At 41.5% G+C, this 13587-nt stretch overlaps 1 protein-coding gene across 2 annotated transcripts in view; it reads right to left on the reverse strand.

Moving 5' to 3' along the window:
- Window positions 1-13587, reverse strand: part of ulk4 (unc-51 like kinase 4) — a 93011-nt gene that overhangs the window by 6622 nt on the left and 72802 nt on the right. Inside the window, exon 36 of one of the 2 annotated variants that reach the window (XM_027023228.2) lies at window positions 12149-12334. The exons of the other annotated variant lie outside the window; for it this stretch is intronic. Coding sequence (XP_026879029.2) covers window positions 12149-12334 — 186 coding nt within the window. The remainder of the gene's footprint in view (window positions 1-12148; window positions 12335-13587) is intronic. 2 annotated transcript variants of the gene reach the window in all.

Raw genomic sequence — 13587 nt, forward strand, 5'->3', positions numbered from 1 at the left:
AGATGTATATACATATACATACTTTCATCTACTGAAAATAATGTAAGGGGCTCATGTGAGTGAATGCAGACACAAATATATAACTAGAAATATATAAATAGACAATTATTTGGTTCATCAACAAAGATGTATTGTGCAAAAAATAAGTTTGCTAAGTGTGCTGTTTTAGCAAATCCCAGAAGTACACAGTATATAGCTGCAGCTTCATGTGGTGCAAAAAGTAAAATGATGGACTGAATAGGCTACAGAAAACAGTAGTCATATTTCAGTATAAAATAAAAGCACATGAACAAATGACAAGATACTGTCTCTATTTGGGAAAATGAATGAGATACTACAGCAGATGCAGTCTAGATGATGTCAAGAATGACAAGTAGTTCTGGCGATGACAACAGCAATTTACTGTGTTCTATATATGGACAAAGATTGAATCAAAGCTATAAATCAACATCTATTTGTAATGTGTTTTAATTTATTGAATGTTTTTAATTTCTTGGCTCTCATTACATCTTACATAGATTATAAGTAACTTTATTAATTCCAAAAATGAAATTATTTTAATGAAAACATAGAAAAATACAATTTAGAAATCACAATATCATAAACAATGAACATAAAAACATTAAAAATAGTTCTAAAAATAGATGCACAAAGACACCATTATAAATTAGTTATATGTACCAGGGTTATTTGTGTAATGTTGATTCCATTACTGAACCCTAGGTATACAATCCAACACCAGGTTAAACATGCATTAACAAATTAATTTCAACATGGTAGCATTGCTCAAGAAGATCCCACCCCCACCCCTCAACATGTCCCAGGATAAAATGCCCACACAAGGCCAGCAGCTGTCCTTCAAGCTTCAGCATGTTGAAGTGACCTCTTTCATCTTCTACCAGAGAAGACTGATGCCAGCTTGATGGCAGATGATACAATTACATTTAAATTGGGACTATTTCCTGCCTGAGCCAGCATTTAGTGGTAATTTTCTTCGATAAAGAGCTTAGGTAGTTACTGCCAGAAACTGAGTGGGTGAGCTGTTTCTGAGTACTGATAAGCAGTTGGGTTGAACACTAATGCAGATACGTGGAGATAGCAATGTTTCCCACATCAACACAATGCAGAGCAGATCAGGCTGATGGGATGAAGGAGAGATAAGACTGGCATGAGGTGGAAAGAACAGTGTTGTATCAGCTTTGCTGTTGTTGCTGTTGAGGTAGAGAAAGCAACAGAACTAAGGTAGTTGTGTGCCAATATCTAATATGCACAAGGTCTGAGCGGAAAGCACGGAGCAGTAATACCAAATATTTCCATAATGCACATTGAACAAATTCAGTTTTTTGCTGCTTAGTCAGGATTTATCTTTAGTGTAAAGTGAACTTCAGAGTTTTACTCATTTTAAATGGACCATTAATGGCCTTAGCATATTTATTTGCATAGTTCATTTGATTTTAGGAGAGAAAAGCACTTTGAAATAGTAAGGAAATGATGTATAACCTCAGTTACCTATCTTTTTAATGCAGTGACCTCCAGCCTATATTACCAGATACTGGGTATTGTTCCTGCAGATGCTGTCCTCACTCGGGTATGCTTATGTCATGGCTATAGGACTTTGGTTTCATCTTAGACTTGTGAACTGCATACTCTATTATATTGACTTTTGGTCCTGACAAACTCACTGGTTACTCACTGGTGTTTTACATGACCGACCTACCACAGCTATTCAAAGTTGTGGGACATTTGGGTTTATCGTAGCAGATTCTTCCCATTAATACAGTCTCCTGTCACATCATCAATGAAGGTTAAGGTGGTAGCTACACATGCCTATGTATAACATCATCTTCCTCATGTTTCAGAGATTCTAGGCTGGCTGCTTTGCTACTTTTACCATACAGCAATGGGAGTTGTACTGAGATTCTGCATCTAGTAGCCCTTCACCCCACCAGACCTTTGCTTGGGAGAGTGCTTCTGATCTGTTAAACCTTCTGTTGAGAACTTCTATTTACTTATATTCTTCTGTCATTTAATGTAAGCATGCATCCCTATTGTCACTTCAGAAGTGCTTTCTTTTTTCTTGGAATATCTGATATGTCTAACATTTCTTATAACGTCTCATGATAGTTTGCTTTACCCAATACATCTTTTGCTGCCCATCAAACCTACACATACCAATACCACATCTCTCTAACACAAAACAGCTGAAACTGTCTGAAACATTCTAAAACCTCTAAATACTATGATGATAATCATTAAGTGCTAGAATTTCTAAATCAGTCCTCTGAAGTGTGTGACAACAGCTATAAATTAAAATGGAGTCTGCACTTTGCTCATGTCACTCAATGCAAAGTTAGTCAACTGAACCTCTCACACACACACACACACACACACACACACACACACACACACACACACACCACATCAGTAATTCAACCCACGTCATCTCAGTCCCCATCCATGGCCAGCAGCATCATATCCTACTATGAAGGCTCATATTTCAAAAACAGGCTCCCATCTTCTGCTGGTGGAACAGTGTGCAAATCTGTGGTTGTGAGCCTCACCTGCTGGCCCTAGGCGCTGTACCTGGGTCAATACTCTTTCATGCAGCAGTCAGGGTGGGAGAGGAGGGCCACTGTTGCTGCTGTCGTGCTGTGAGGGGGTGCAGTCTGTAGGGGTGGCCAGAGCTGAGCTAATGAGCACAGCTCTCAATCCCAGGAGTGCGAGCACATTGTGTGTGCGTGTGTGTGTGTGTGTGTATGTGCGTGTGCGCATGCACGCGCGTGTGTGCATGCATGCGTATGCGCGCGCGCGCGTGTGTGTGTGTGCACACAAGTGTGTGTGTGTGTGTCTGCTAGAACCGCTGTCCTGTTCCTGCCTCTGCATTATTCATACACTCAGTACAGGCAGCTACGCACCCCTGTCCTGGGAGCACTGTGTGTGTGCGCGCATGTGTATTGCCATAAGTGTGTATGTCTCTCTCTCCTTCGATCATTTTCACTTCCCCCGCCCCCTTACTGTGACTGTCTCTCCCCCTTTTCTCTTATTAGCCGTCAGCACATGACAGCAGTGGGGGCTGATTGAGATCGTACAGTAACAGCAACAACCGTATCCTCATTAAGAAGGTGAGAAAGCTACACAGGAGAAGAAAACATGGACTTCAAATATAAATTAAATGAACTGTTAAATTAATTGGAGTTAATTAGCATTGGTTTTAATGGCACTAATAATTTGATGAATGGACAAAGACATTTTAATGAGAATAACTGTATTCCTACATGGATTTCCTACACTAGTTAACAGCAGGTAGCACATAGTAGCAAGCTACTTTTAGCAACCTATACCTGAGTGTTGGAAGCTAGATTACTTTATATGTACAACAATCTGAGCAGGAATACCTTCACTGATGGAGTCAGTGAGAAGAACCAGCAGTCACTACTCATCACATATGTGGACTTGAAATGGGACAGTATCATTATCCTCAGTATGCTTCAAAACATTATTGGTTCCTTAGGTGTAAGAACATGAAGGTAAAAAAATCCTTGAAAATAAGCAGACTAGAGAACCCCCGTAGCATGTCCAGTGGCAGTGTGAGAGGGACCGTGCATATGTGTGTGAGAGTATCGACAGGGTGATTTATCTGCAGTAGTCTGGGAGAACAGACAGGCACTGAGAGCATTAATATGACCTGGACATTTCACTCCATTAGCACATAGGTGGCAGAGTCTCAGTTCAACCAGGACTGGGAGAGTCAGCCATGAATTAATAGAGCCAGTTAAACCCAAAGTGGTAGACGCACATGCACATATGCACGCACGCACACACACACACACACACACACACTCCTACTATCAGACACTGAGTCAGGCAGCCCATGCTGCACATACACATATGTATACAAAGCTGCTGAATCCTGTTTAATGACAGTTTGAAATAATCCATAACAAGAATCACCCGCAAAGGTATGAACAATTACAAAATCCATGCTTTGCTTTTATTAAGATACCACCACCCACTGTAATAGATCAACACAACAGTGTCAATCATTTGAATAGTGTATCATCCAATATAAACATTCACATACATGACCATGTTCTTACACACCTAGAAATGGAGACATCTCAGCACAACAAGCTCTCAGTTTCAGCAACATGAAATCAGTGCTCCCTCAGACACAGTGTGGAATACAGAGCTTGACAGATCTGTTGTTGTCCTGCTCTGATAATAGATTTACTGAGCACACACTCCCTGAGCAACATTCAAAGCTAACAAATTAATTACTCCAGTGCCAACATAACTAGTGCTAAATGATAAGAACTAAAATGTAGCATTGCTCAATGACAGGAGTATTGTGATCTCACCCAGGAGTCTAATGAGGCCAATTAGAAACCACATTGGAGAAAGAGATCTGCCAGTAGAATGAGGAGTCTGAAGAAGAGCTGATTGATCAGACATAAAATGAAGAGAATATGACTATAATATAAAGAGGAAAAAAAAGCGAAATTTACCAAAAATTAATTACAAAGGACTGAAACGCAGATATATGTTTATCCTAAATGACACTCAGAAGCTAGGGATTGAAACAGGAGATGCTGAAATTTACATTTGCAGTGTGCTGTAAAAATACAGAAAAAGAACAGAAATGAACACACACACACACACACACACACACACACACACACACACACACACACACATTTTATATATACTTACTTACTCACCTACTCAGCTATTGTGCTTCTATTTTCCCTATTTAGGTTAATTTTCAGGTGTCATTACCTTTACCTCAGAGATAGAAATCCTAGCCAGCATTCACCCCTCAGAGGTCTTTAAAGAAAGAAGAAAAAACCCCTCCACAACAATGCATTATCCTTCCGCCTCAACATGGCGAGGAAACACCTATTATTGTTAACTGTCACAGCAAGGTGGCTGCAACAGCTTCATGTAGACTCATGTAGAGTAATCCTACACATGCACAAAAACAGTTCTTCAGACAATTTAATTCAATTCCATAATCTTCCATAATCATCATCATGAATGCATATGCACAAGCACATGTTCAACCACTCCCACAGGCGCGCACACACACACACACACACACACACACACACACACACACACACACACACACACACACACACACACACACACACACACACACACACGGAGGCAGGAGGTGGCAAGAGAACATGTCTTCTTAGTCAGAGCATTGTGAGATGGTGGCCTTTAAATTGTTGGCATTGTTTAATTGTGATATAATCACAAACTGTGTGATTGTTTAATATCTCATCACACAGGTAGCCCAGGGCTCCTGCCGAAATATTAAAGCTACAACTTGGCTAGAAGATCTGCAGTTGCTCACATACAGGCACACACACTGGAATTCAAACACAAATGCACACACACACACACACACACACACACACACACACACACACACACACACACACACACACACACAAAGTATGAGCCAGAACACTGACAGAGGACTGTTTTTTTTACATTTGGTTTAGTTCCATGTGACAGAGCCAGAAAGATTCAAGTCTAATGAACATGTTCCATATCCACTGTAAACTATCAGATTAACAGACCGGTGTCTCCTTCACAATAGTCATATCTGTCTTGTTGGAAATCTTATTCTAGCCTTAAGATGCATGATTTTTGGTGATTTTTCTGTCCCAAAACATTTCACTACTGAAATGTTACCCTCTCTGCAGCTGAAGTGCCTTCCTGTCAACAACTCTATAATGTTCTGCAATCATGTAATGCAATAATGTAATGCAATCTGAGTTCTTGTAGGCTGTTTATCTTTCTTTAATGTATTTTATGCCCGCACAAAGCGCATAGCCACTTGTTAAGTGTCCCCCATTTTTACTGCACAGTGGTATATGTTTTCTTGCATGTCATTTCAAATCTCAAATTAAAAATTCATAGTGATAAATAACCTATCATTGCTTTTGGAAATAGCAGTGTAACATACAGAACTGCAGATGTCACTTGCTAACAAGACACCAAGATGAGTAATTTATTATTAAACTCAGTAAGTTGGAGTAGGCACTGGATGTATGGAAGAGCGTGGCAGCCTGATGGAGAGATACAAACAAGGTCTCTCTTCAGTGACTAGAACTCAGACACAACATAATGTAAAGTCTGTGTGAGAACATAAACCACCAACATTAACAAGGGACATTTTGCCACCAAAGTCCAAATCAAACAACCCATGATCAGCAGTGTTTGGGGCAAGGTGGAATGTGTAAGGTATGTGTCAGCCACAACAGCTCCTCTCCAAATATCTGCAGTGCCTGAACAAAGATGAAGTCATGATGACCCAAACCTTTCCCTTGGCAAGAAGATAGCCACATTTTATTTTTTTACTACTCTCACAAATACGCATCCGCCCCAACCCCCGGGCCGCAAATGCATGGATACATGCAATGTGTCATTTGCAGTTAACAGTATAGCACTTACAAGCTGGATCACAATTTTAATCCTACATCAATAAACAACATTAAATATACTACTAAATACACAATACTGATTACTGATGAATGTTTACAATCAATTATTGCAAATACATGAGTAGCAAGAATGAAATTATTAGCACCTGAAACCTTAAATGAAATCATACCTGTTTCCACATGAAATTAAAACTTACAATTTTTAATTTAATCAGGCTGAATTGGCTGATAGGTGAGTATAAATGCAAGGCTGATCAGTGTAAACAGCCTTGATTTTATTTTCTCTGCTCTTATGGGCTATTTGTCATTGCTGATTTTGAATGGTACCCTTGTGTCTAGGTGTGTAAATAAGAGACTGAGTAGGTGCAAGACAGAGAAAAACACAGCCTTGAGTTTTGAATTATCTCGTCTTGTCTTCTTGCAGGCCAGAGCCCATCTCCCTCACTTTCCTCCCAACACACAGCATAAACAGTACAGTTCATGCCCCCCACTACACAACTTATATAATATTGAAGAGAAATTTGTGTGCCACACACACACACGCACACACACACACACACACACACGCACACAAGCCCAGCACTTTGGCTCATTTTGGCATTTAAAAGCCAGCTCTTATTCATCTCTCTAGAGGCAAAGTAAAAGTTTTTTTCCCCACCACACTTATAGGTATACCTACTAAAAACATGTAATTGGACTGTGACAACTTTGGCAGTTTTGACTCTATACTCCTGCAAATTAGATTTGATATTAAAATTCGCAATGTCATTGGACAATTGGCTGCTCAATTTATTCTTGGTCAGATGTGAATCATTGCATCATTAATTCAAACCTAAGAAAGCTAACAATAGTGCTAGAGCTGATTCTAGATGTGGTATTTGCACTTGGAATCAAGGACCAATGAAGTACCAATGCTTCCCAGCTTGTGGGCAAGTAGCATGCACCCGCAAATTGCTCCTTTTGCTTCACAGCCATCTACATTTATCTGACACTTTTTATCCAAAGCAACTTACTTGAGCAATTGAGGGTTAAAGGCCTTGCTCAGGGGCCCAACACTGGCAACACTAGCAGTGGTGGGGCTTGAACCAGCAACCTTCCAATTACAAGTCAAGTACCTTAACTACTGTCCCTATCTAGAGGACTATAGCCCTTACACAGAGACTAAGTAGCAAATCCACTGCAGCCTACCACTAAGTGCATGCACGGTCTTCTTCACCCCTTTTTATGGCTCTCATCCACCAAGTCTGCGTACTTTGCTCGCTTCCTTTCATTGGCCTCTTCCATCCTCTCCTCCATGGGTACAGTGAGCTCCAGCATGATCTGCTGCTTTGATGTTTCCCAAACTAACACATCTGGTCTCAGGGTGGTCTCTGTAATGCTTTCAATCTAGATTGCTTCCATAGATGGACCCTCATTTGCCAGTCACGTGCTATTCTAAAAAGTTCTATTGGTACCTTTAGCTGGGTCTGGGGTTTCTCTCCCGTTTGACAAATGCAACTGTCTGTCTTGAGGGTGGAAGTACCTGGTCTCTGACACTGCAGATGGTGTCAGCAATAGCCTTAAGCAATTGGCCATGCAGCCAATGGTAGCAAACTTCACACAAAGGACATGCTAGTGTATTGACCTTTCCCCAGTTGAAGAGGTTAGAAGGACTTAGGAGAATGTCATAGACAGACTGCATTAGAAACTCAGCTTACCACAGCTCGGACCATGATATTATCTGATCCAACACCTGTTCCCATCTTGTCCATGCTCCCTGTTGATTCATATTTACCATCTGGGCTGTATGCAGCTCCTCCACCCTGAATCTCACCTCCTCAAGTGGCTCCTGTCCTTGCCCCCAGATTGGTCATAATGGAAGATGCTGAGCCCTGTTCTTCCTGATGCCACTGGCTCCACAACAGCTTTCTGCTGCAGGCATGATTCCACCTGTACCATTGCATCTGACGCCTTCCATTTTCTCCCCATTCTTATCTCAGTGCTGGCCCAGGAGACAATATTGGTCACAAGAGTCACTTTGTTGCAGCACCTTTCTTGCATAGGTAACCATGAACTGCTCACTTAGGTTGATCATGGGAAGTCTCGCTTGAGGCTTTTCCTTTACAGAGAGATGCTGCTCAGGCTGCATGGCAAACACAGCCATCAGTGCAGGTGCTGACTAATCCTCCTCTCAAAGCCCTCTAACCCTGACAAAAGGAATTCATAGATCAAAAGTGGACACAAAATCCTGGGAAGAATTCTGTACTGATAGATCCAGGCCTTGAATTGTGCTGATAGCACTGACTTGTCAACTGCTGCCAACCATGTCTCCAGCTCCTGTTTTGTGGCCTTAATTGAGGTAGCATCCTTCATAATGCTGTTAAAGATCTTTCTGAGGCTTTTACCCAGCTTCTCTGTGACAGAGTATCTTTGTACATCCCAGATGAAAATGGTCGTGGTCAGTCCCCCTATTCAGCATCAAGAACGTGGACTTACCTGAGCATGTGATGAGCTTCTCTAAGCCCCAGAGAATTCACCTGCATCCTGGCACTGAGGTAATTGTAACGCTTAGACCATCCATAAAAGCTCTGATGGGGGGCAGTCGGACTCGAGACTTTGTCAGAGCACCTCTGCATTCCATCTCAGCTGACTTGACCAACATACACATAAGTGAGGAAAAGAGGATCACTGAAATAGTACATCCAGTGATGAACCCTCTGTCTAGCCAGTACAATTCTGATGTGACTGCCCCTGAGATGACTCTCAGGTTAAAGCAAATTTGGTCTCTAACCTTACTTGGGACAGGGTGACATTTCAGTGCTGCCTCGACCAGCTGTGTGTTATGGATCCATATGCAATGGTGAGGTCCAGCCACAGCATTGTTAAGTCACCTCTTCCTTCTCTCCCACCTCTTCTTCTGGGCCTCTCTGACAAGTTATCACAGCTACTGTATGTTCAAGGCATTCTGGGACATTTAAGATCCCAACCTTCTGACCAGATGTGTCAAGGTATCTATTCTTAATTCTACATTCATTCTATTCTTAACATTGAGCAATGGGATGGTCTTGAACTACACAATCTTTCTTGAGTTCTTCTCCTAAGGAATCCACACCTTCCAGATGTCTCCACTGTTGAATCTTCCACATTCAGAGAAGAAGCCTAGGACACCTCTTATACTCTTTGTAGGGCATTCCACTAGGTCCTGGGGCTGAACTGGCTTTCACCACCTTGATAACCTACTCTACTTCCCCCATCTGGGGTGGGTCAAAGGTGGGCTGAGGAAGGTTAACTGAGGCACTGCCCTCCCCTCCTCACTTGCTGCAACATTGGAGATGACAGTCTATTTCTTCTTTGGAGTAGGTGAAGTGGCCACTACACTTCTGCCCTATTAGATGCAATATCGACCCAAATGGGTTTGAAATGATGGCTGTACATCTCCTGACCCACACTCTTGCCCATCTACTGCATCCTTCAGCCTTACATAGGGACATGAGCTTAATCTTGAGGATCCCATGAAAATTCTCCCAGAGCTTACTTCTCTACCATACCAGCCTCCTTGAACTGTTTCTTCAGTTTGGGAGCTCCCACCTTATCTGGCTGATTCTCTGTCCTACAGTGCTTTAAACAGGGGCTGTTGCTATCCATATTCCGTTTCAATGATCCAAACCTTTCAGCTGCAGGGCCAACAATGATGGTTGTCATAGACTGATATCTCTCCTGTCAGCATCCCCCTTTGAGCTTGCTTCCAGATAACTGTCTACATCATCATTAAACATGAGCCAAACATTTTCCTTGTCTGATGGTAACTTTTTAACCCTCCAATGTTCCACTACTCTGCTTGGGGCTGGAAGGCATCTGCAGGTTCCGGGCACTGTGGGGGTTCCTCCTGTGTCTTATCAGGGAGGTCCACTGTGTGCTGTGCCGTCTCTCACAGCACAAATGTTTGGTCCCTCACCAAACATTTCATCTTGGCCTAGTGAATCTTCAGGCCTTGTGAGTTGTTATAGACCTTGCCACACACAAATATTTTGCTCAATATCATTGATTCTATTGCATTAGTCATTGCCTGTCCAAAATACTATTTATAAGCTTCTAGAATAGACATGCCAGCTTGCAGTTTGGCAAATGCTTATGATCCAAAGCATATACGATATTGTGAAACGTAAGGTTGCCAGTGGAACCCACAGAAGCATCTCATGATCAAATTCGACCAAATCAATTTTTTCATTGTTTTTTCATGGCCAAATGAAATATCACTCACTCACCTGGAACACCACTAAACATGTATTTCACTTATTGCAGACAGGTTTGTTGAGGGCAAAGAAATGCACAAAACAAGAGACCTGAAAAGATCTGCATTACAGGCTTGGCAGAGTAACACCTGGAAAAATGCAGTGTTTGGTGATGTCTGTGGGTCACAGCCTTTAGGTTATGTTAGCTTTAGGCTGTGTTAATTTATCCAGCTTCTTATGGTCCTGTGAAATGAAGAACTAAATGTTTGATTCTCATATGGGTCACCCAATATACAGCTGTAAGAAAAACTTTGGAATTATATGAATTTCTGTATGAATGGCTATTATCTTTTAAGTTGTGGTAATAAAATATTTAGCATAATGAATTTGACATATCTTTATACTACATGTACAAATTTTGTACATAGCTTTATTTTAGCATAACTGTATTGAATAAATGGTTAAAACAATCAAGGTCATTTTTTTGGGTAAGCCTCCTTTACTGACAGTAACTCAGTAGTAACTCAGTGGTTAAGTTACTTGACTTGTAATCAGAAGATTATGGGTTCAAGCCCCACCATTAGCAAGGCCACTAAGCGAAGCCCTTAACTCTCAATTGCTCAAGTTGTACTCAGTCATAATTATGATTTGCTTTGGATAAAAGCATCAGGTAAATGTATATTTTTGGGGAGGTCTTGCTTGGATGGTCTGCTTCAGATCAAGCTGAAGCATTTCAACAAAAATCATTGCTCTGACTTGGCTATTCCCAGCTACAGAATTTCTTATGTTTGAATTTGTGTTTAGGATCATTGTCATGTTGGTTGACTAAACCTTTTTTAACTTTTAGATCACAGATAGTAGTCTTGATATTCGGCTGTAAAATTTCATGCAAGCTGTCTTACCTCGGGCCCTGAGGTAGCAAAGCAGCCCTGCAGCATTATGCACCATATAGCTAGCCTTACAGTTTTGGTGTTGGAATGCAGAGTACCAAAGTTGGTACATTGTTGCTGGTGTTAGCAGTGAAAATCAAACAAATAAGGAACAAAATACAGAATGATTAGTCTCTTAAGACCCTATATACTTACTGGAGTTTCATTTTGTTCTGTTCCAACACCTAATAATCCAAGGACAGGTAATCAACACCATGCAGTGCTAGTCACCTACAAATTGGCATAGTGTTCAACTCCATCACCGAGCATTACTGAGTAATTAAGTCTTAATACTCAGTTCCTACAGTCATACAGCACAGACTGTGACTATTTTTGTCTTTCTAATTCATTAGTCTTCATGATCTGTGTTATGCTTATAAATGTATCATTGTGGGTAGCATGTCTCTTGCATCATTCCTCAGATTAATTTAGGCTGATTAAACTGACTTTACCTAGTATCCACAAGGTGTCCATCTTATTCTGAGACCAGGAATCCAAATACTAAGACATTACTGACTGGCTTCATCTTAGCAAATCACTATAAAGCACTCACCAGACGTTTAAGTACACGGAGCAACAGTCTTTGCTGTCTGGGCTCGGTGTGTATCTGCAGTGTGTGTGCAAGGCTGAGCAGATCTTCAGGGTGCAGAGGGTCAGCCCCATCCCCTCCATACAGCTGTGCCAGCAATGACACACACTGGCTCGCCTCCTCATACACCTCATCATCACCACATGGTAGCTAAGGAGAGAGAGAGAGAGAGAGAGCTGATTCAATGTCCACAGTTCAGTTATGAAGTTTAAGCATATTCTTAGGTGTTGTAAAAATATCTAAGGCTCTTAAATAGGTAAGGCAGCTTCTACCCAAAAAATGCAGCAAAAATATAAATATAAAAGATAAAATAAGATATAATATAGCCCAAGTTGCCTACAATAGCTTGGATCTAATAAGGGGTGTTTACTTGGGGAAACTCTGGACTAAATTATCTAAATACAAACAGCAGCCAACCTCAAAGTCTCCAACATTAACAAAGTTTTGATTATTTTTCTATTGCAAAAGCAAAGTAATAGAATTTTCACAATCACTCTCTCTTTGATACCTACATGACTGGAACAAGTAATCGTATTATATGTTTCACTTTAGCCAGAACAACTGAAGAATCAGTTTGATGTAACTGGCTTTCACCACCTTGATAACCTACTCTACTTCCCCCATCTGGGGTGGGTCAAAGGTGGGCTGAGGAAGGTTAACTGAGGCACTGCCCTCCCCTCCTCACTTGCTGCAACATTGGAGATGACAGTCTATTTCTTCTTTGGAGTAGGTGAAGTGGCCACTACACTTCTGCCCTATTAGATGCAATATCGACCCAAATGGGTTTGAAATGATGGCTGTACATCTCCTGACCCACACTCTTGCCCATCTACTGCATCCTTCAGCCTTACATAGGGACATGAGCTTAATCTTGAGGATCCCATGAAAATTCTCCCAGAGCTTACTTCTCTACCATACCAGCCTCCTTGAACTGTTTCTTCAGTTTGGGAGCTCCCACCTTATCTGGCTGATTCTCTGTCCTACAGTGCTTTAAACAGGGGCTGTTGCTATCCATATTCCGTTTCAATGATCCAAACCTTTCAGCTGCAGGGCCAACAATGATGGTTGTCATAGACTGATATCTCTCCTGTCAGCATCCCCCTTTGAGCTTGCTTCCAGATAACTGTCTACATCATCATTAAACATGAGCCAAACATTTTCCTTGTCTGATGGTAACTTTTTAACCCTCCAATGTTCCACTACTCTGCTTGGGGCTGGAAGGCATCTGCAGGTTCCGGGCACTGTGGGGGTTCCTCCTGTGTCTTATCAGGGAGGTCCACTGTGTGCTGTGCCGTCTCTCACAGCACAAATGTTTGGTCCCTCACCAAACATTTCATCTTGGCCTAGTGAATCTTCAGGCCTTGTGAGTTGTTATAGACCTTGCCACACACAAATATTTTGCT

The sequence above is a fragment of the Electrophorus electricus genome, chromosome 10, assembly GCF_013358815.1.
Source record: "Electrophorus electricus isolate fEleEle1 chromosome 10, fEleEle1.pri, whole genome shotgun sequence".
In the NCBI taxonomy this organism is placed as follows: domain Eukaryota; kingdom Metazoa; phylum Chordata; class Actinopteri; order Gymnotiformes; family Gymnotidae; genus Electrophorus; species Electrophorus electricus.